At 44.0% G+C, this 24341-nt stretch overlaps 1 protein-coding gene across 1 annotated transcript in view; it reads right to left on the bottom strand.

Annotated features, from left to right (window-relative positions):
* ADAM12 (ADAM metallopeptidase domain 12) overlaps positions 1-24341 on the bottom strand; it is a 325280-nt gene that overhangs the window by 82048 nt on the left and 218891 nt on the right. The window contains exons 7-11 of the mRNA XM_011930297.1: positions 20473-20538; positions 18957-19028; positions 11450-11619; positions 8227-8311; positions 3845-3993 (exon numbers count right to left, since the gene is read on the bottom strand). Coding sequence (XP_011785687.1) covers positions 3845-3993; positions 8227-8311; positions 11450-11619; positions 18957-19028; positions 20473-20538 — 542 coding nt within the window. The remainder of the gene's footprint in view (positions 1-3844; positions 3994-8226; positions 8312-11449; positions 11620-18956; positions 19029-20472; positions 20539-24341) is intronic.

The following is a 24341-nucleotide window of genomic DNA, read 5'->3' as shown; positions in this document are numbered from 1 at the left end:
GGGTGAATATGACCTGTCAGTGTGGATCAGTGGCAGGTACTGGGTGAATATGACCTGTCAGTGTGGATCAGTGGCAGGTACTGGGTGAATATGACTTGCAGATTCACCTGCCCCACCTGAGGAGATGGCCCGATTCCTCCAACTCTCATTTAACAGAAAACTTTCTGCAAAAAAAAAAAAAAAGGAATCTGTAAGAGTAATTTTTTGAATGTTAATATTGCCTTTTTTCCTGCTCTAGGAAGTGACATTTACTATTTATGGTAAATATTCTTTGCTACGAGTATTCAAATCATTCACAATTTTCTTACTCCTATAAATGCAGCATATGTAACCCTCACCTCCCTAAGACCAAGGACTCCAAGCTCATTAATGGATAAACTCAACTGAGTTAAACTCCCACATGAATCCCCAGATACTGCTTTTGCCAAAGAGTCACTTCCAAGACAGGTCTTACATGTTCAGAGACATAAAACACACACTCTCACACACACTTAGAGCCTTGCAGTAATTAATGATACAATCCATAAGGAACCCCCTCCAACCATCCCTGCCATGTGCAACTGAAGTCACGTAAGACTCAAGTTGAAATAGGACTCTATCCTCGTATTTACAGGCCTCAGGTCCCATGTGTCAGTGATAGCAGTTGGTTAATGTTTTCAGAGTCAGAATTTTGGAATGTTTTGATAAAGAATGAACAAGGTATATGAGGGGATATACTTTTCGCCTTTAAGCCATCTACAATACTTGGTTCTTTTTGGTTCTGAGATGTTAATATCATTAAAGCAGTTACTGATTCATCTCTGAATCACCTTTGGAGCTGAGACTGAATTTAATTGACATCTCCAAGCCTCCATCAGTGGTGGGAGGAGGAAGACAGAGGCAGGCTGGTGTTTGGATGTGGGCCCGTTTAAAATGAGCCATCACACAGAAACTGTGGACATGCTGCTGAGTGACTGCTAAGGGCACTGGGAGTCTTTCCAGCAATGATGAGTAGGAATTCTGAAAAAAGCCTTTAACTTTTTGATAATTCCAACATCCCTGTAAGCTAAGTAATAATATACCACCTTTGTGGAATGATTTACAATTTACAGACATGTGATCTCATTGAGTCCATTCTCCTACTCTCTCAGAGACACTATGAGGTAAGAGAACCACCACTTTGAGATAATACCGGAGCAGCCGGGAAATCTCCACCACGGGTGATGGATGACTGAGGGTTGACTGGGCCGCTCGACCTCCCCCTCACTGTGGGCTTTTGTGATTAATTCACCTACTTACTTAGGAAGTTGCTTTCCATCTGAGAAAATTAAAAACACCACTCTCTGGACAGGAATGTGGGATCATAAATGAGAAGCAAATAGAAAAGATTTACACAAAAGCACAAGCTCAGCAAAAGAGAAAACTCAGAAATTGCTAATATGGTATAAATCAAATAAAGGCTATTAGCAAACCCCTGGTAAGGGGGAAAAAAGCCTTTTAAATGATTTGCTGAGCTCTTAACAATACCATTTCTACCTATGGTGTTTGAATATCTCCAGGGCAATCTGACTTGCATTCTTCAGCACTGCCATGAAGACTTTCCAATTGGAAAGGATTTAGATAAAACCATATAGAGTGCCAGAAAATATACCTTGCTATTGTGCCTTCAGAATTAAATAATTTTTAGAGCTGTAGAGTCTTCCTCATCTACGCATTCCTCCCCACAAGCACAGGGGTCAAAAATATTTGTTTAATATGTGAACAAGTGGGTGGAGAGACAGATGGAAAGAAAGGAGGAAGGAAGGGTGGATGGGTGGATGGATGGATGGATGGTTGGATGGATGAATACCAACTCACTCATCTTACTGATGAGGAATGTAAAAGCCAGGGGGTTACTAATCTGCCTACATTATTTTAAAATGGTGTGAGAATTGGGACAACCAGATCTCTTCAAGTCCAGTGTTCTTGATCTAGATTTTCCTGTCTTCCATTGGTTTCTCAATAATTAAAAAACATTAACAATATTAACCATATGATGTCTTAGTCATGGGAAACCATTTCTGGAGGCCCATAGGCTAATGTATTTGTGCCCATTTGATGATCAGGGAAATTAGACAGAGAGTGTATTTTCTATGGCTGTGAGTTCATCAAGGGGGAGAAAACACGAAGGCCACTCAATTGCACGTCAGTCTCCTGCCAAACTCACTCTCTGAAAGTCACCCAGTGTGTGGCCCAGCATCGCGATCAGGGCTTGTGAAATGTTGGAAACAGAAGGCATCTACAGGTCCTTGGCCCAACCTTATACCCTAAAAAGGAAATCCTTGCTCCAAATGTCCAGCAAACAATTATTGTGCCTCTGCTCAGACACCTTCGGTGACTTAGGAACATATTACTTTTTAGGGTGGCCTCCCTTTTGGAGAGACACATTTGTTAGTATCTTGAGTTTTGCAATATTTCAGTTCCTATTGGGTGGTACTTTCACTTTGTGTACAGATCCTTGGTTTCTGTCATTACACACTCACAGAGCCACTTCCTCAACAAAGACTTGGTGACTCCCTTGAATTATGCTTCAGAGGGAATCACGAGCAGAAAGATGCCCCTGAAGGCTCTGTGCAAATGGGGGTGATGAACATGAAGAGTCAGTCACTTGCTGTGAGAAGATGCCTCCTGATGGCTCACATGAAATGACAATACCCTGATGAGCTGTGTGGTTCTGTCCAGTCCTTGTTTCAAGGGCAACTCAATGCCCTACAAACGATTTCCCAGGAGGCCCACAAGGCTATTGCTTGAAAAAGCACAGACACATTCTTTAAAAATTCCTCCCTCTACTGGGTCCTTTAAACTGCATTCGCAGGTATCCCCTCACACCATGCTTGTCCCCTGGCCAGCAAGTCTTCGGAGAGATGAGTCATAGGGCTGCTCAGAGCACTTGCCTCTCTCCCCAGTGTCTCCTTTCAGGAAACCCAGAGAGCAAGCTTGGGCTGGAATGTTCCATGAAAGTCAGTGTTTATAAGGTTTCAAGGTATAAGAAAGAAGATAGCATTGTATCCAGCACATGCTTCCCCTTACTATTGAGAATCTTCTTAAACTAGCACAAAGTTCTAGTTTGGGATAGGCTCTTTAGAGATATAAGAACACATCTGAATCTCTAATCAGTCTAATCATCTAATCTCTAATCCAAGGTGCATCTGTTTCCACTTCATTTGAACACTCCAAATAATGGAACTGTCTTGCTCTTTTCTGGTTGAGCCAAGTCGGGAGAGTCAGGAAAGCATTAAATAAGGAAGAGCATCATAATTTACCAAAGCAGAGAAATCATTTCATTTAAACCTCTAAGATCTGGTAAGGTGATATGATGTCAGAGGCAGAGACACCACAAACCCCCAAGCTACTGACTTCAGAGACACCCTAGGGCCAACCCCGGGGAAAGAACACCTTCTACCCAGCACCCTCTAAAGACATGCAGCCCATCTCCACTCTGCCCAGTGAGTTTACATGTGGCCCATCTCCACTCTGCCCAGGCTTTCAGATGGCTGGCTCCTGGGACTGCCTGGCAGCTGGAGCCGTAGGCTCAAATGAAAAACACTTGCTGGGACAGGAAGATAATTAGCGATTTCTAAACACAGACAGCATCCATCCCCACCATTCCTCAAGGAAGAGGTCAGCCCTCACACCATGTAGCATTGCCATCTGGCTGCCCATGGATCTCTGGAGTAGCACAGGCCACTCTTGCTACTTGGGAAGGAATTACTTTTTGGAAGCTTCCCTGGGTGCTCTGACCAGAAAACCAGGGACTCATCTGGTTCCCAAGACACACTTCAAGCTATGCACACTCTCAAAGCAGATGGAAGCGATGGGTACTTGCCCGGTGGAAGGGTTCATGATGCAGCCTCCTTTCTCAGCCGCCATTTGACAGCTACAGCCCCTCTCCAGTGTATCATGATTCATCCCGAAATTGTGGCCCAGCTCATGTGCGAGGGTCACGGCTGCACCAAGGGGGCTGTCTGAATGGTCCTCAAAGAAAACACAAAAGCACAGGTGTATAATTCATGTCTCCTTGGCCTTATTTCCCAGGCTTCCCTCCCCACAGAAATATACCTTTCATTAACATTTGACTTCATGTAATTCCTTATAAGGGACCAAGGTAAAATGCTATCATTTAGTTTAAACTTAAAAAAGATATAATTTGACATTTCAGTTAAGCCAGTTTGGGGTCCTTTCTGCTGAGGAATGTCTGTATGCCGCACATATACCTGTGTGATTCTTTATGTTTTTATATGACATCTTCAAGGCAGGGTCTCCATCCTGCTTCCTACAATTGCCCCATAAAACTCTTCCATTGAATGAAGCAAAAAGTCATCCTGCATCATAGGAAAAGCTCATTCCTTCATGGGCAACAGAAGTATCATTTTACCCTTGATTGAGATGATGCTGATATAAAGGTGACAGGTGCAAGCACGCTTTGTGACATTTTAAATGAGCTCTAAGAGCTTGTCATTGAGCCTGCCTCTTCCTGTGTGCTTAGTTGGGGAGGATAGTTGGAAAATTTCACAATACTTCATACTAAATCTGACCATACTGAGTCATCTGTTTGAAGAGCCATTCATTTAAGATTATAATCCAGTTATATCTTATTCTTGCTGGTCCTTTGTGTTGCTAGGCAGACTTTGGAAATGGGAGGTGTCCCGATTCTTTGACTCTTGTGACTGGGGGTTCATTAACCTTTTGCTTGGATGTGGAAGGTGGTTTCTCCATTCAGCAAGCACTACTTGGCCACCCCGAACTTAGTGGAGTGCCTGCATGGCTCGGCTCAAACAGCTACTAGAAATTAACTAAAAAACATAGTTACCTAACTTTTACAAACTGAAATTAATTAGTGTGTATGATCTACAGAAACAGCGCCTACATACAACATTTCTGAAAAGGCCTGTATACCATGGAGTAAGGAAAGTACCTTGTTTGAATCTTGCTTTGTGCTACTTAGGAAAGAGATAAGATGTTTTCCAAGAAACAGTGCTGCTATGGTTTGAATGTTTGTTCCCTCCAAAACGCATGCTGAAGCTTAATCCCAGTATGGCAGTATTGGACGTGGGGCCTTTAAGAAGTGACTGAGTCAGGCCAGGCCCAGTGGCTCACACCTGTAATCCCAGCACTTTGGGAGGCCGAGGTGGGTGGATCACGAGGTCAGGAGATCAAGACCATCCTGGCTAACACGGTGAAACCCCGTCTCTACTAAAAATACAAAAAATTAGCCAGGCGTGGTGGCGGGCACCTGTAGTCCCAGCTACTCAGAAGGCTAAGGCAAGAGAACGGCATGAACCCGGGAGGCGGAGCTTGCAGTGAGCTGAGATCGTGCCAATGCACTCCAGCCTGGGCAACAGAGTGAGACTTTGTCTCAAAAAGAAAAAAAGGGTTTGGGTCATGAGGACTCTGCCCTCATAATGTATTAATCCATTCATGGATTAATGGACCAATGGGTTAATGCATTCATGGGTTATCATGAGAGTGGGACCAGTGGCTTTATAAGAAGAAGAGGGACCTGAGCTAGTCCGTTCAGCTCCCTCGCCATGTGACGCCCCGCACTGCCTTGGGACTCTTTAGAGCGCCCTCACCCACAAGAAGCCCTATCAGGTGTGCCCCTCTACCTGGAACTTCTCGGCCTCTGTAACGGTAAGAAATAAATTCCCTTTCTTTATAAATTACCTGGTTTCAAGTATTCTGTCAGAATCAACAGAAAATGGGCTAAAACAAATACGATACTCCATTTCAGAGAGCACACCGATACAGACAGTCTGTGTGAGGCTCCCGGATAAAAGTGTGCTCATGCAAGATCTCACAGGTGTGTTGACAGTGTTTACAACAAGCCTTCAGTCTAAGATAACAATGGCATGCCAAGGAACCAAGATGAAATTCCTAATAAATTACTTTGTTTAGATTTTAGAGTTTCCTGTTGTAGGAATCTTTACAAATATGTTTCAGGAAATCGGTTCTCAAAAATAACACAATGGTGAAGAGAATGTAGTCAGTCTAAGAACATGGGGGCTGAAGTTAGCATGCTCTGGCACAAAATTCAAGGAATTTATCATTAAAAAATATTCTTCTGATTCTTTTGTGTCATTGAATGTCTTAGTTTTTAGTTGCCAGATTGTTTTACATTCTGTCATGCATCAATGACTATAAACAGAATGTCTCTTAAGAGACCTTGATAAACAGTTTACATTTGTAGTAAGAAAAAAAAATCTCTTTATTCATGCTATTAATATTATTTCCAAACCAAGGCTGTTTTAGGTCAGTTAGCTATAAAGGAATGACTTTCAGTTACTAAAATTAATGATTTGCTGTATTTTGAAAATTCCAGAAATGGCACTACAATCCTATTTTCAATTTTATGAGGATCTCTGCTTCCTTGCTACATTGCTTCCTTCCTCTTAGATTTGTGAGTCCTCGAATGAAGCATAGTCACATGGGATGCCCGTGAATGTAACTTTAGAGACACAGGAAAAGAAAGTGAGTCTAGAAATGTTAGGTCTGGTCAAGATGTTGATCTTGCTGATTTCATGACTTTTGTAGAAATCAAAGGTGCTGAGGCATTTTTATCCTATTTGATGTTTCTGTTATATGTGGCACGTGTAAGCAGTGTGTCTAAGGATGATGCTAGCTGCTGTCAAATTGCTAAAACATATTTCCTGATAATTAACTTTGATCTTCACTTGATTCTTATTGCATTACACAAAATTTCCTTATATTTCCCACATTCATTTTCATATATCTTTTAAAAATTAGGCTTCCCTGTATCCTTCTAAAGAAGGAATTTTGATCAAATGCTTGTATGGAAATAGAATAAGGGACATGACCTGAAGAAAGCCACTTACTGTGCTGACATGGACTACAGGCCCATTTCAGCACTGCACAGCAGCAGAACTTACCATGCTTGTGAAGAACTGAGTTTCAGCTCTAAAAAAAATATGATGCCAACTTTAAGTGGCAAAGTCAGTAGCAACTGACCATGGAACCATGAAACAGAAAATTATGCCCTCTTAAAAATGTGCAGTCTGCTCTGTAAAAATAGAGTTGGGATCTGACTTGAAATGAACCTGGCATCAACAAAAACCAAACATGCCAAGGAATGCCATGGCAGAGATCACATGCAGGGCCTCCAGGTCCACAGAAAACAAGGGAGTCACCGCTCAAGCCAGAAACCAGTAAGCGGGGGCAATCCCTCCACGCAGCTTTGACCCTTAGTGACCAACCTCTGAACCCAGAGAGGAGGGAAATGTTGGTTCCGTGTGTGCATGAAGAAGATCTGGTTAGGCAGTATGTGGAGAGAAAGTCATCGTCAGCAGAACATAACTCCTTCCACCATGTAATACAACCGAACATTCACACATGTTCTGTTCAGAAAACATGGAGGAACTCAGTTTCTTGGGAGGGCAGGGTTCTGTTTGTTTAATGAAGATGGAGGAATGGTCTCTGAGGATACTCCCTGTCTGAGGTCTGGTGCAGAGGAGACACTAAATTTTCAGAGTGGGGACAACATAGGGTGAAAACCTCTCCTTGAATTATCTGATGAAGTGGAGCACAAGCCCCCTGCTGGGCAAGCCTGTCAAAGCTACCTCCTTCCTACATTCATAAAGAGTCCCAAATAGTCTTCCCATTGTATTTCCTTTCCCAAACATATATAGCTTATATATGACAAAATGATCCTTGTAAAGCAATAAACCCGGGTTTCTGACTTCCAAGAATAAGGTTATTTTAAAGACAAATTGTATACTGGCCAGAAGGTATGTAAAGCATTTGCAGTGGTAAAGAGCTAAAAACCTCAGACTTTGGGCCATTGGGCTTGGAGACAGAACCATCAGAAAAAAATTCAAATGGGAATGTCTGGTGAGACCACAGGGCATCCCAACAGCTGCATGATGAGGGCAACCCCAATGCCCTGGCTCACCCCAGTGCTGGGAGGAACTCCTGGGTTGGAAAGTCCCAGTTGAAAATGTTTCTCCACAAAAGAGGTAGGCTTGCCTCTGCTGGGCTATTTTACACGCCCACCTTTCCTGTGTGCAATTTGCTTTTAAACAGTTCCTAAAATACTGTGGGATATATACAATTATAAATACAGCTAGAGTAAAAACAGAGTTAAATCTAAAAAGCATTAAAGGAAAGGGTCTATCTTCACAAAGTCTGATAAAAGTAGTGACTTCCTGGGGAATCATTAACAAGAGGAACCAGCTCCCAATGCCCTTGGCTTACCATGACAATTCCCCCAGACTGTTCCGCCGTGCACATGCTCATGATTGGGGCCATGCCGATGATGGTCCCTTGGAAATAAACCCCACTAGGAAATAAAAGAGAGGACTTTCTTTAATCAAATTAGAACGGGGGCATTCTCTAGTATTTAAAAATTCTGTTGGATATTCCTGCAATAAAATATGCAAAAATAAAAACAGCTGTATGAGGGTATATTCACATGTGATTTTATCTTTTTTTCCCTGAAAATTTTATTTCTGCAGTTGCATCATGGTTCCATCATCTTTTAGAGTTTTGTTTTCAAGACTCAGATGACAACCAGTTATTACTTTTGTACTTATGAGTTGTAATCTGCCTATTTCCTAATGGACTGTAGGAAGCTGCTCCATTTAAACAATGTCTGCTGATGGAAAGGCTGAAAATAGTCACAGAGAATCACTATTAACTAAAAGAAATGCATTAGATGGTTTACTAGATTTTCCCTGTAGCTTAACTGCTTTCCTGGATAACTTACTACAGTTCCGCCAGACACCAAAACTCCTTCAAAATGTCCTGCTGAGATAGCTTACAAAATTGGAATTGGCAGAAAAATTATCAACCCTGGGGCCAGTGTAGAACAAGTGAGCACCTGCAAAACCTTGGCACTTAGGCAGGAAGCTTCTGGAAGGGGACTTCATGGCTTCAATGAAGTTGTCCTTCTATCTGGAATCTTAACCTGATCATGACTCTAATGACACCAAGGGCCTGCTGAACACAAGTGCTGTTAATTCCAACCTCATGTGTGAAAAAGAAAACGTTGTATTTGCTGAATTTCCTTTAAAGGAGTCAAATGACTTACCAATACTCTTGGCCATGTATGTGTACAGATATATTGTTTGAAAAGTTAGATATTTTAGTTATGGTCAATTGAACAGAAAGAGGTAAGTATATATAGAACCTTCTCCCTCCCTCCCTTCCTCTCTTCCTCCCTCCCTCTCTCCCTCCCTGCCTCTCTATCCACCTATCCCAGTATACTTATATTTACAGTAGTAGAAATTTTGGCGTTTATTTACATCTATATAGACTACATGAACAGATACAATTATATACATATATAAATAATAAGGTTACATAAGATGATAATTTATTTCCAGATGTTCAAGTTGGACAGACTCCATTTGGGAAAAATATCAAAACACTCTGACTCGAAATACACAAAATGTACTTTTAGTAGTTCAAGACTAATCAATGTATAAAATGTGAGGCAACCACAAATATCCAAGGGTGGGGGCAGGAGGGAACCCTGTGAAAATGGCCGAAGGAAATTACCAAGGAATGCCAACAGCCTCCGTTCAGACGTAGGCATTTTCTTTTTTTTTTTGAGACGGAGTCTTGCTCTGTCGCCCGGCCTGGAGTGCAGTGGCCGGATCTCAGCTCACTGCAGGCTCCGCCTCCCAGGTTTATGCCATTCTCCTGCCTCAGCCTCCCAAGTAGCTGGGACTACAGGCGCCCGCCACCTCGCCCGGCTAGTTTTTTGTATTTTGCCAGGATGGTCTCGATCTCCTGACCTCGTGATCCACCCGTCTCGGCCTCCCAAAGTGCTGGGATTACAGGCTTGAGCCACCGCGCCCGGCCGACGTAGGCATTTTCTAAAGTGACAATGGGGTAGGACTGTTTTTTTTTAACTTTCCACAAATGTTCAATAGCCACCTTGGGTTTGTCAAGAGAAAGAGCCTCTGTCCCAGAAGGTGTCCTTTTCTGTGCTATAAGCCATGTGACAACAAAAGAAGAGTGGCACAAAGTATTTAAAGATTTGAATAAAAATTTGTCGCTTCTCTGGAAACCATCATTCTGAGCAAACTATTGCAAGGACAGAAAACCAAACACTGCATGTTCTCACTCATAGGTGGGAACTGAACAATGACAAAACTTGGACACAGGGTGGGGAACATCACACACCGGGGCCTGTCATGGGGATGGTGGAGTGGGGAGGGATAGCATTAGGAGATATACCTAATGTAAATGACGAGTCAATGGGTGCAGCACACCAACATGGCACATGTATACATATGTAACAAATCTGCATGTTGTGCATATGTACCCTAGAACTTTAAGTATAATAAAAAAAAAAGCAAATAAAAAAAATTGTCACTTCTAGAAACATCTGCTTCATACTAATTTAGATTGTTGTAAGATCATCCCACCAATTTTTGTGCTATAATTATAATAGAGCTATGCTTTCCCTTAGTTTATCATCTTCCAGTTGATTACACTGAAATTGTCCTCTTTCTCGTTGTCTCTCAGTAGAGTGGAGACTTCTGAGAGCAGGGAGACGTACAGTGTTGGTCACCACGGTGTTCAAAGCCCCCAAAACACTGTTTGGTTCCTAACAGGTACTTGATGCATATTGATTGGAAGAGGGAACACAAGGTAAATGTGCTATACTTCCTGATAGTCTCTCATCTAGAAAACCAAAGAGTCACAGCCACAACAGGAGGAGGAGTGAAGTCTTTTTTCCCTCCAGGAATCTGACAATGTTCACCCAAAGTACTGTCCTTAGATCTTGTATAAACACCCATTTTCCACTAATAATGATGAATCTTTAAAAACAGGCTACTTGGTCAGATGTGGTGGCTCATGCCTGTAATCCCAGCACTTTGGGAGGCCGAGGTGGGTGGATCACGAGGTCAGGAGATTGAGACCATCCTGGCCAACATGGTGAAACCCTGTCTCAAAAATACAAAAATTAGCTGGGCGTGGTGGCACTTGCCTGTAATCCCAGCTACTCAGGAGGCTGAGGCAGGAGAATCGCTTAAACCAGGGAGTCGGAGGTTGCAGTGAGCCGAGATCACGCCACTGCACTCCAGCCTGGCGACAGAGAGAGACTCCGTCTCAAAAACAAACAAACAAAAAACAAAACAAAAAAAAGGGCTACTCAGAACAACTTTACATCACAGCTAAAATCAGAAAAATTGGTATAGAATAAAATGTCCAGGTTCTGGAAGAAGGAAATGAAAATTCTGTAGAGGGACAGTTTTCCCAGGGTGTTCAGAGGGAGACTTTTCTCACAGACCTTCAGTTTCAGGTGAGGGTGGCATCTGCCCCCCTGGTGTGAGCTGAGAAGCCCCCTTGTACAAGGCAGTGTGCTCTGCAGAAAGGTGGCAGCTCCCGGGGCTGTACAGGTGAAACTAAGGGCTTCGCCGAGGGCACTCTTGTTTCTAAGCAAACAGAAGACGGAACTCCCTACCTGACAAGCTGCGCGTTGTCATGGGATTTGCGAGGTAGAAGCTTCATTTTCCTCCAGTCCAGAAATTCATGGAGGCTGGTGAACGGGTCCTGACTTATAGAGCATTTGTCGATGTCATTCCACACTTCCACGCCTACCAACACGACCCGAATGTTCAGTGGTCTGTAAAACTGGGCGAAACAGGCAAAACTGGCATTGGAGTTGGGATCACGTTAACGAAAACTCGAAAGGAAAATTAGAACAGATTTGCGTTATTTGAGGTTCACTGACACAGGTGAGAAAAATATCTCTGTGCTCTTTGGTGCCTGTGGTGTTGGAATTTAAGAAATATTTGCAGTGCCTAATGCAAAGTGGTGTGTTAACTAGGTTCTCAAAGGTTGGCCAATTAGATGCTGAAGGGATTAGCTTTGTACTGTCTGCTCTCATTTGTATGGAAGCACACATTTCAAATGATTCATTGGTGATTTAAAATGTACATACAGATGTATATTCTAGCTAAAGATGGCCAGTGAATATCCACTGCGAGTGAAACAATAAGCGAATTAGGATCTTTCAGACGCTTCTGCCAAGGACAATAACTTGTTCATTTTGAGCAAAATGTTCTGCTTGTGAGTTACTGAAAATGAATCTGTATTAATTTTTCAGCAAAGTCTCAGCCTTGGCCAACACTATCATATTCTGTCACCTATAATCAACGTAGAAGGTTTTAATGAAATGAAGAAGTCAGTATCTTTCAGAATAACGAAGGCATAAACAGAGTCTTTCTTCAGGAACATTAATGACTCTCCTCCCAACAGCCAGAAGTTAGCTCACCAACACTGTCATGGAAAGATCTGTTAAATGAAGTTCCTCTTTTACGGGCCTGTGAAACAAAGCAGCTGGCACACCACTGAAAGCAAGACTTCTCACTCCCCTTCCTGCCTCCACCATCTTTGGGTGTTCCTGACTTCAGCCTACAGCCCATACCTGACTACACCTACAGATAGGTTGCCCGCCCTGGGTCAGAGCAGAGAAAAGCAACTCCTCCAGGGACTAAGGGATGGCTTTGTCTCATAGGAGTTCAGAGGGCCGGCATGAGTGGTCAGGGTAGAGGTATGACCTACCCACTGTCCTCATAGGCATCACATAGACAAGGAGATGGCTTTGTACTCATGGCTGAGGGGGCGAGGACATGGTGTCACCTGGTTGGCTGTCAAATCTTTCAATGCCCCTGGTATATGAGGCAGCACACAGGGAGAAAGCCCTCATCTTCTGAGATCCCAGGTAGCCAAGGAGAAAAGGCTGGCTAGTGATAGCAACCAAAGCCAAGCACCAGATAAAAGCAGGTCCTATTCTCAGTTGCCAGAAGCATCTGGCCAATAACAAAACTTATAGAAGTTCTGCATTTGCTAGGTAGGCACCATTCCAACATGGTGAACTAAAGTACAAGAAAATCCTCAAAGTTGAACATCTGACCCTAGATTCTAACCCACATAAGGCAAGCTCATCTTTTCCCTTTCTGGTCCCCACAGTCATCTGGTGAGCACTGGGTTAGCAGGAGAATATGACTGGGGTACAAACGGCATCGCAGAATATATGCGGATTGCATTGGTCCAACTTGGTTTCAAACAGATCACAATTACAGACATTACATTAATGAGTTAACGAGACAATTACATGACTGCAACACAGTCCAACAGTTTGTTTTCAATCAAGAATTGCATGGCCCACGCCATCTACTTGCAAACTCCCAGCCCAGGCTTCCGGGGCAAAAATAAGTTCCTGGCTGGCTCTGGAACTCTCAATGCACATGTTTGGCTGCTGTTCACTGAGAGATTACATTTTCAGTTCTATTATATACAAAGGTAACAGTGATCAGAAAGCAGAAATGGAGGTGATCCAATGCTGATGCGTATACCAGCTTGCTAAGAGACGTCCTCGGAGTCAGACACCTTGCGTGGGCTCAGGGTTGTCATCTGGGAAGGAGACACTAGGTTTGCCTCCCAGGAGTGTTGCATGGAGGCAGTAATGAAGGTCTGCAAAGGACTAATTGTCATCATTCCTCAGTGCTAGGTTTGCTACTTCCTAATCAAGGAGCTTTTCATGATAATGATGGGTTTTGCATTTCCACCTACTAGGCCTCTCAAACCACATCCTTAGAACAGATTTTATACTTAGTAATATAACAGACAATCTCCCCTCTCCAAAATTAGTGCCATTGTTTGACTGTCATATACGCTAAACTCACATCAAGTCATCATACATGATGCCTTTACTGCCTGCTCTGAAAGTTCTTTCCAGGGCTGCTGACGGGTTCCTTTTGATTCTTCCTAATAACCACCACCACAGCTAATGTTCGTGAGCATTACTACATCACAGGCATGATGCCACGGTGGTTTCTGTGCTGTGGCTTAATCCTGAAAATAACTCTATGAGTTTAGAATTATTATGATTTCTGTTTTATAGTCAAAGACACGGAGGCTTGGAGAAGTCAGGTGACTTAAGATTGTGACTCCATGGCTGGGGTTGGAACACAGGCCAGCTAACCCTGATGCTCATGTTTGAAACCACTAGGTAACACTGTCGTCTTCTGTGAGCGCTAAGACTCCCTTCCGAGATGGCCCACTGTGACCCCAGGCCCAGAGAGAAGCTCACGGCCCTCTGTGGTACAAATGGAGCTTGGCGGCTGCCTGCCTGACTTACAAAGCCCAGAACGTATGTGGACACAGTCAGAGACCCAACTGAAGCGATTCACCTGTTTACACAACAGTAACAAATATTTGCTTGCCTCTTGCTGTGGGCTGGGCCGGCAGTGGCAGAGACAGCAAGGATTAGGATGCCCTCGCCCCTGCTACCCAAATGCTCAGAGGTCACCAGGATCTTAAGGCATGGCATACTGAGCTGCCAGTTCAGTTAACTCCAATAGAGTGAACTGCCAAGCAGTGGTGCATATAGGAAGTCCAGGGACACCGCACTGGAGGCTTTCGGGAAGAAACAGTGACGCAGAAACCCCTGGGGTCTAAGGAGGGAAACGGCATCTTTCAGGCAACTGGTTTGGGACAGGAGGGAAAGAAAACTGTCACATGAGTGAAAATACCCTAAGAAATTAAATACACAGAGGCTGGGCATGGTGGCTCATGCCTGTAATCCTAGCACTTTGGGAGGCTGAGGCAGGCAGATCACTTGAGGTGAGGAGTTTGAGGCCAGCCTGTCCAACATGGTGAAACTTCATCCCTACTAAAAACACAAAAATTAGTCAGGCCTGGTGGTGGGCGCCTGTAATCCTAGCTACTCGGGAAGCTGAGGCAGGAGAATCGCTTGAACCTGGGAGGTGGAGGTTGCAGTAAGCCAAGATGGTGCCACTGCACTCCAGCCTTGGGGATAGAGCAAGACTCTGTCGGAAAAAAAAAAAAGAAAGAAAGAAAAAAAAGAAATTAAATACATAGGCGATGAGTCCTTTCAGAAGCAGGTCCCTGAATTTGCAGCTGACACTAACTTCCTAATGAATAAGGAGGACAGACTGGAGGCGAAGGTTGGAAGATGCAAACCCCACGATAGCTCCATTGGCAGGTGCGTTTCCCGGGCTCCTGTGGGAATGTAATGAGGACCCAGGGAAAATTCTCAGCATCTGGCCTGGAAGCATGAGTGTCAGACATGCTTTCTGTGTTTTGCTTATGGGGGAATTTCCTAAACATTCCAGAATGTCACCTTCGTCACTAAACCCCTCTTCTGTCTTCTAGTCTGGGATGTTCTCTTTCTCCACGCAGCCAGCAGTTATTAATTTAGAATGGTCCAGGAGAGCCAAGACGTCAGCAAATGAGGAAGTTGCCACTGGCACAGTCATTGTTTTCTGGGATAAGACACTTTCATTTGTAGAGTTGAAAAACTGAAATTGAGAATTGTGTAACAGAGCTGGGAGTCATCTGTTAATAGACTTGGAAGCACCAAGTCTCCCAGGGAGTCTGGGTATCTCCTCCAAGGTCTTTGGTATCTGCTGGGGATGGACAGGGATGCCAGGGCCAGGGGTAGCTGTGTGCTCAGCAAATCGGCTCTCTCCCTGCCAGAAACACAAGGACAGCCAGGCTGGCAAACTCCATGGAGTCTGTTAGGACTTTTCCAAGGCACGGTGTTTTCTAATTACCAGTACGAGTTATTAACAAACACCCAATTGCTCATTTTTGGTTTTGCAAACTGAAGCAAGATATAACCTAGAATAAATGTAAAGAAATACAAACACAGAGGACCCAAATACATCCCTTTTTAAAAATGGAGCTTCAGCAATTTCCAGTTTGGGTTTAATATAGTTTATCATTTCCTTTTGCTCCCGCCGTCTAAGAAGAACTCGTGTTCTCTCCTCATTGGACAGTCTGAGGATAGCCCGAGGCCTTCCGGGCAACAATCCAACTCTCTGGCCTCGGAATGGCACCTGCGCTCCCAGCTCAGGCACCTAAGCCTTCCGCCCTCCAGGCCAACATGGCTCAGTCCTGCTTCACGTTAGGATAACTGGAGGACCCTGGAGAATATCTGTACCCAGGCCCTGCGCAAGGTCAATCAAATCAGAATCCCTGGGCCAAGGTATGGGAATCAGTATTTATAAAAGTAAACATATAAACAAATAGACAAACAAACTCCCCTCCAGGCGTTCTAATGTCCAGCCTAGACCGAGGTCCAGTTCTAACTGCCGCGCTATCTTCGATGTCTCCTCTAAGACCCACCCTTCATCCCCTTGCCTGGACTCACCTTTCACCAGGATTCTCCTGCACCTGGACTTTGGGATAAAGTTGAATCTGCAAAAAGTAACTACTGAAAACACATCAACGGGCAGGGGTTGCCAGGGAGTTTGACCTACTTCAAAGGTAGACAAGGGCAATACCATCCCAGGATATCAATGGCCATGTGGGTTTTTCTGACTTCCAGAAAGTTCCATGCAGCCATAGCCTGTCTCTGAGTGGCAAGCCCACATCTCTGACTGCTCAGAGTGCCCTTCAGAACTCCTCTTCCTGCTCCTGCTTTCCTTGGGTATGAAGCATCGTCTACCTGCCTCTCCACTCCAACGAAACTGGGGGTCACATGGTCTCCCACTCGCCCTCAGCCTCTGCTTGGTCATCATGAGGTCCTGACTCACAGCAGGTGGAGTAGAGTCAAAGCCGAGAGCCCTTGCCGCTGGGGTTCAGCAAGACTAGCACTCATCCCTCGTCCTGCAAATGGCTAACCTCTGCCCATATCAGCTTCCTCTGCTTTAAAAATAGGAGCAATAGTACGTACCTGAGAGCATATGCAAAGCACTTAGAGCCTGACACACAGTAACTGGTAAAAATAGTCATCAGGAAACACATCCCTTCAAGCATCTCTCAATCCTCGTCCTTCTCACATCCCCACTTCCCCTGCCCTGGGTCATGTCAGGCCTTTATCACTTCTTTTTCTTCTTCTTCTTTTTTTGAGATGGAGCCTCGCTCTGTCACCAGGCCGGAGTGCAACGGTGTGGTCTTGGCTCACTGCAACCTCAGCCTCCCAGGTTCAAGCAATTCTCCTGCCTCAGCCTCCCGAGTAGCTGGGACTACAGGTGCCCACCACCACGCCCAGCTAATTTTTATATTTTTAGTAGAGACGGGGTTTCACCATGTTGGCTAGGATGGTATCAATCTCTTGACCTCATGATCTGCCCACCTCGGCCTCCCAAAGTGCTAGGATTACAGGCGTGAGTCACGGCTCCCGGTCAGGCCTTTGTCATTTCTATGCAATAGACTCCTCTCAGCCCTATTTGTCTTTGGTTACTCCACCCTTCACACTAACTGCAGGGATATCTTTCTACCATCCCATGTGTCTCTCCCCTGCTTAAAAACATTCATCTAGCTCTCTATTCACTGCAGAATAACATCAAGATGGCTTCGTAGAACAGCCGGGGCCCTGAGCACTGTGAATCTTTGCAGCTTCATCTCCTCCTGCCCTAGCTCTGCATGCATGCATTTGCATACAATATGAGCATGCATGTACACAAACACACATACATGCATGCACGGCACACACATGTATGAACACACACATGAACACATATAGGAACACACATGCATGTACATGCACACAAAACACATACATGTCCACATCACACATACTCTCTCTTCTGCTGTGCTCATGGTGAAACTGAACTTACCTTTTAGGATCCTCTCCCTGCAAAGACTCCCTGGCCCCGGGAAGAAGTAACTGATCCTCTTCTGCATCCCCATAAACCTCCATTCATAGCATGGATCTAGCTCCTAATGCTTTGGACATGCTATGTGGGTTGCATGTCTGCTTCCCCACCAGCCTTGACGTTCTCAAGTGGAAGAACCACACCTGATTCATTCTGAATTATTGATGCAGAGTGCATAAGGCCTTGCAACATGGAGAGCCGAATTTCTGGAAGGGCCTTTGTCTTCATTTTTCTGAAAACTTAGAAAATGCAATTCAAATCGAATAAGATTGCTTGGAAACAAGGCTAGAGTGAGGCACCCTCACAAACCACTGTGTGTAAAATCTGCTGTTTCAGAGGACCATGGCTGTGAAAGGCTCAGCCATGACCAGATCCCTTCTCACACTGTCCCCGCAGGCAAGAGACTCAGTATTCCTGAGAGACTATGGTTGCTTTAGGACAGCGGTTGCCACCCACATTGCACATGAGAATTGCTGGGGAGCTTCTGAAAATTCTGAGGTCTAACTTCCTCCCCTGCCCTGTCCCTTGAAAGCAGCAATGCTTTCAGAAGCCCCAGGGCAACTCCAATATGTGGGACTTGTAAGAAGCCTATTTTAGGCTGAGGGTCATCAGCATCAAACAGCGAACATCCTCTCCAGCAGGATGCATTGAGGAAGGACAGGTGGTTTACACAGAGAGCGTTGCCATTTTCTTTGCCGGCCCACAGTGTGAGGAGCGGTTAGTGAACAAGTACCCCAGGAACAGGACCCGGTTTCCAGGGGCTCCTCCAGCAAGGAAATCATCTTTGTGAAAGGTGAGTTTCTGACCTATTTGTTCTTAGCAAGGGATTTTCCAATAGCTGATTGAGCTGAAAGTCAACTCCTGTGTTCCAGGACGGTGAAGCCTATGGATCCCTTAGAAATGCAAACCCACCCTCAGGGTTACATTGGTACAGGCCTGCAGTGATGGGGACAGATTGCAGGGGCCTGTGGGATCTGTCATCGGGAGACCTGGGAGAGGCCTGGCTCAGGAGCAATCCAAAGGATCAAATGAACTCTGTAGGGGTTCTGGAGCGAACTGGGAAGTCCAAAACACCCTCAGACTGGTATTCCACCTGACCAGAAGACAGCCTGGAGGAAGACATGTCCCCAAGGCCACCAAAGTCCAGACAGCTGCGGTCTGGCATCTCCTGAAGCTGCTCCAGGACCCAGGAATTATACACTCAGAGGACAGGAAACAGTTCCAACCCAAGGCCCAGAGGCAGAATCTCGTCTCCTTGCTAAGTCAGATGAGGTCCCCCAATCTCATTTCCAAACATTTACATGATCTGAATGATTTAACTACTGAAAAAGAACTTACCTTGTCAACGTGATTAGCAATCTCTATTAATCGCTGCTTAACTTTTTCCAGATCTTTTCCTTGCCTCTGAAACTTAACAATTTTAAATGTCAGCATTAATACCAGCAAGAATATCAATCATGTCTCATCTTCCTGGCTCCTGGAAACGTGAAGTCTTGGGATTTTACAAACCACGGGGGACCCTCCACAGTTCCTGGTGAAATGAGCTTGCGTCCTGCTGAATAACGTTCCCGGCTGGGGACTCCCTGAAATTCCCTGAAATTTGCCTAAGCCAAGTGCTCTCAAGACAGCAACTTCTGCAATTTTCCAGCCTCATAAATGATGGAGGCAGTGACATGTTTTGGCAAAGAGGAAACAGACAACTAGAAGTCAGTCCAAAGCCATTTTTCATATCATCGACTTGATTTTAACTTCCTGAGAAATTTTCTTTATATTTGTTTTTAAAAATTAAAAAGTAAAAGTAATAGAAGCTCATGGCAACTTGTCAAACAATCCAGAGTCGAATAGATAAAAAAAAAAAAAAAAAAAAAATCAACAAATTTCCCATTCCCCTCTCTAATCTGACCTTCCAGAATGGGAATTGTTTTCTGAAAAATAGTCAAGCCTGTGCTTCATTCATATGTGTTGAAAGAGTCTATGAGAAAATATCACCCAATTCATGTATGCCAATGAGGAAGTAAGTAAATACAGAGAAGATAATCTTTAGAAAAACTAATTCAAAATTAATTAAAATAAAAAACAGATGTAGTATCAAGCCATAGCTCAGAGGGGAGGATTTTTCTGCTGTGTCTCTGTAGCCTTCATTCATTCATTCATTCATTTTGATTAATGACATACGCGATTTTTTTTAATGTGCCATTTTAAAGACTAAATTTTTCCCCAAAATGTTTTAGAATATAATCTAAAGCCTTCTGTCATTCCCCTCAGCTAATTCTCCTCGTTTGGAGAGCTTAGCTATAGGGCAACTCTGTTTTTTTCCTGCAGGCTTTGCCATTACTTTATAGATCAAATAAATTTTTAATATTGTATACTTTATAAAATCAGAAAACCATTGTTTCAATGGGCTGTTTCCACTGCTTTTAAGAACACATAGGGGCCGGGCGCGGTGGCTCAAGCCTGTAATCCCAGCACTTTGGGAGGCCGAGACGGGCGGATCACAAGGTCAGGAGATCGAGACCATCCTGGCTAACACGGTGAAACCCCGTCTCTACTAAAAAATACAAAAAAACTAGCCGGGCGAGGTGGCGGGCGCCTGTAGTCCCAGCTACTCAGGAGGCTGAGGCAGGAGAATGGCGTAAACCCGGGAGGCGGAGCTTGCAGTGAGCTGAGATCCGGCCACTGCACTCCAGCACTCCAGCCCGGGCGACAGAGCGAGACTCCGTCTCAAAAAAAAAAAAAAAAAAAAAAAAGAACACATAGGAAATGAGGTTCATTAAAGCAAGTAATAACTTGCAGAACATGTCCTTTTTCTTTTTTCTCTAAACAACCATACTGAGAAATTTCAAAAAGTTCTTACCTCTCGGTTGTCCGCCACGATCACCAGCTCCACATACTTGGTCGCCTTGAGGGTCTCTCTTTTATGCTGCCAAGAGTGAACATGCACTTAGTCTCTCTTAATGCCTCTCTGGGGCTTCTGGAACAATACCAATGTCTCTCAGTCCAAACACTTTAGGTTGAGACTGTATAGCCCCCATCCCCACCAGGCCCCCCACACCTCCATTCCATCTAGAAGTTTACCCCGGCTCCAACCATCTCTTTGTAAAACCTTCTCAGCCTGAGTGACCAGCTTCCATTTCCACTTGGAAAACCCTTAAAAAGGAGTTTAACCTTTCTGCTGAATCATGAATTATTGGAGCAGAAAAAGTCAAGATTGTTAAACAAGACGAGCACATAAACAAACAAAATCAATGCACTCTCTAGAACAGGAGCCAGTCAAAGGTCATGTATTTCAGACCATGTGTAGCACATGTGAAGCTCATTAGAGAAGATGACAGAGTTCAATGCATTGTGGCTGTTCCGTTTGTCTTTATGGTCTAAGTGTACCTGTTTTGAGACTTGAGAAAAGTGGAGGAGAATACATTTTGAACAGGAACCGTAAAATCATTTTAAAAATGCTCATATAAAAATCTAATTAGAAGCAATGGAAGACTGGGGCAGTCTGGAGAAAAGGGAATGGTCAGACTAATGAACAGAGAAGTGAGAAAGGTATGAGGAGAAAAAAGGAGCAAAAAGAAAGAGAACAGAAAGAAATAGAGTTAAGAAAAAATAAGACTGCAATATGCCCCTGGAGAACAGGGATTTCGTAAGAGTGAAACAGTTGAGAGAACATAGAAAGTGGATATGGAAGTGGATGAATGGAGATGATTCAGGCAGCAGAAATAGGAAGCCAGTCCCCTACAAAGGCGGCTCCTGAAGTGGGTCACATTTTAATCAAACTTCCTCAAAAAGCATTCACACTCTTCTGAGAATTACTGGGAGAATTCCAAATGCATTTTTAAGAGAAATAAAGCAGTTCATGGAGGGTGGTCTCAAAAAGCAAACATTAAAAACAAAAACCAAAGCCTTCTGTTTCTGCCATAAAATGCAGTTGGAGGAAGTGGGGGTTGAGTTGGTCTTTGGTCCTGATGACTGATATTGCTGGTTTATGAGTTAACTACGCACACTGCTTCAAGGTAAAAACTTGCATGTTATAACCACTCTTTCAGACAAAAGCAAAAGAAAATCACGAAAATATGCCTTGAATCAGGTTTCCAGTCACATAATCCTGAGGGAAACATCTTTTATAAAACAAATCCTCATCAGTCTGGGATCTTCCAAACAGATTTTTACAAGAAAAATGTTCGTATTATAGCAGTGTTTCTTCTTGCTTCCCAGCTGTGCTAATTCACGAATTTAGGTGTTCCTACAGATATCTGGAAACCTTATGGCAAAGGAAAAGTAAAGCACCAGGAAAGGTACAATTTCTCATACGTTTAAATGTTACGAGAAGAAACTGTCAGGCTTTGTAAGTATACGCTGTAGGCATGCTTTATGGGGATAACTGTGCGTTACTTATAAAAGAAAAAACATTTGCCCCCATGGTACCCACGGGCGCACACAAAATGGGTCACCTTCTGGAAGTGTGAAGACCTTGCCCTTTTTCCTCATTGAAGTGTGAAAGAGGCAGAACCCTGTTGTCCACAACTCCCTGATTAACCATGAACAAATTTGGCTAATTATGCGGAAGAAAATAAAGCTCCAGAAATGAAAAACTAATCTCTTGTTGAAAAACTCATGGAAAGGAATCTGGTTGTTTAGACGTTTACACTTTTCAGCCTGCAGAGGGGTGAAATAAACGACCATGGGATATTTCCAACTGGCTTAGGATCGCCATTCAGAAAATACACAATTCCAAATAATGAAAACAAACATGTGAACACAATTTTCCTGTCTCTGCAATTTTCAGAGAAGTCTACATTTTCTCACGAATTCAGAGAACTGCAAGCTCAGAGGGAAGCTTAACCACATAATAAAGAAAAGCACTGGGGGAGTCTTCGGCTCAGGGCAGAGGCTTATTCTACTGCTAGCTGCACACACAGAGAGAGACTTACATTATCCCCACGTGATTTCCACCTATCTGGCTGTCCAGTTAAAAACAACAACAATAACAACAAAGAATCATGTTTTTAAATTTGTGATATGGAGAGCAACATTTGAAACTGGTTGCTGAAGACATGGAACCAACCCAAATGCCCATCACTGATAGACCGGAGAAAGAAAATGTGGTACACATATACCATGGAATACTATGCTGCCATAAAAAGGAATGAGATCATGTCCTTTGCAGGGACATGGATGAAGCTGGAGGCCATTATCCTCAGCACGCTAACACAGGAACAGAGAACCAAGTGGGAGTTGAACAATAAAAACACATGGACACAGGGAGGGGAACATCACACATCAGGGCCTATTGAGGGGTGGGGGATGAGGGAGGGGACTTAGAGGACGGGTCAGTAGGTGCAGCAAATCACCATGGCACATGTATACCTATGTAACAAACCTGCACATTCTGCACATGTATCCTGTTTTTTTTTTTTTTTTAAGAAGAAATTAAAATAATAATTTTAAAAAATTAAAAAAAAGAAACTGGTTGCTCGATTGAATTTTCATTTTGGGGGTTATGAACAAAAGCCCTTCCTCAAATGGGAACAGCAGCCTCTGAGATTGGCCCAAAAGTCTCCATTTCCAAGTGGAGGCAGAGGCCTTCTTTGAATCTTGCTCAAGAGAGAACCAGTTCCTGGGCCTCTCAAAGTCATCACAGCCAAGTTTCCAAGGATAAATATCTCCCAAGCAGCCTGCAGTGAGGACTCTGGCAATGGGAACTTAACTCAAGTTAGAAAAGCAAGTTGAGACTGGGGCTGCAATAAATCCTTATTGCAAATCTTTCTTCATATGGGTCATATCATTTGTATAACACTTATTCATCCCACGCTATCTACCAGGGATGCTGTTTGTGCTAGGCACTCTGTAGGGTGCTGGGGATACAGTGTGGACAGGAAACCCACGTTCCTGAAACTCAGTGTCCTCCTGAAACTCATATTCTGGTGGGGGCTTGGAGAAGGTGAGCCCATACAGAATTAACAAAAGTAAGAGAGAGTCTGTGAAAAGTACAACAAAGGAAATAAACAGGGTTCTGCAGGTAGGACGAAGGTGGGCAGTGGGCAGGCCTAAGGTAGCTGAGGCCTGAAGGATGAGAAGCAGGCATGTGTGGAAAGATTGCAGGAACAGTGTTCCAGGCAGATGGAAAGGCAACAGCAGATGTTCTGAGGCTGTGGAGAGCTTGTGGGTGTTGGCAACAGGCCATATGGCTGGAGTCTGGCGAATGGGGGACAAGAATGGATGACAGGAGGTGGAAGATGGGGACAGGACACTGGGGCCATGGCAAGGAGGTTGAGTGATAAGAGCATGGGGGCCTTGAATGTGAGATTTTAAAAGTATTGCGACTGGGTGCAGTGGCTTACGCCTGTAATCCCAGCATTTTGGGAGGCTGAGGTGGGCAAATCCCTTGAGGTCAGGAGTTCGAGACCAGCCTGATCAACATGGTAAAACCCTGCCCCTACTAAAAACACATAAATTAGCTGGGCATGGTGGTACACGCCTGTAGTCCCAGCTACTCGGGAGGCTGAGGCACAAGAATTACTTGAACCCGGGAGGTGGAGGTTGCAGTGAGCTGAGATGGCACCACTGACTCCAGCCTGGGCAAAAGAGTGAGACTCCATCTCAAAATATATATATTTATAATTAATATATAATACAATAATGACAGCAAATTAATGTATTATCTTTCCCGGTAAAGGAACTGTGGTAATGGAAAAACAACCTTGATATAGAGCTCCATAAACCTGC

This window comes from Colobus angolensis, unplaced genomic scaffold, assembly GCF_000951035.1.
Source record: "Colobus angolensis palliatus isolate OR3802 unplaced genomic scaffold, Cang.pa_1.0 Scaffold85, whole genome shotgun sequence".
NCBI lineage: Eukaryota > Metazoa > Chordata > Mammalia > Primates > Cercopithecidae > Colobus > Colobus angolensis.
The sequence above is the reverse complement of the archived record's forward strand: the minus strand, read 5'-3'. Positions and strand labels throughout refer to the sequence as shown.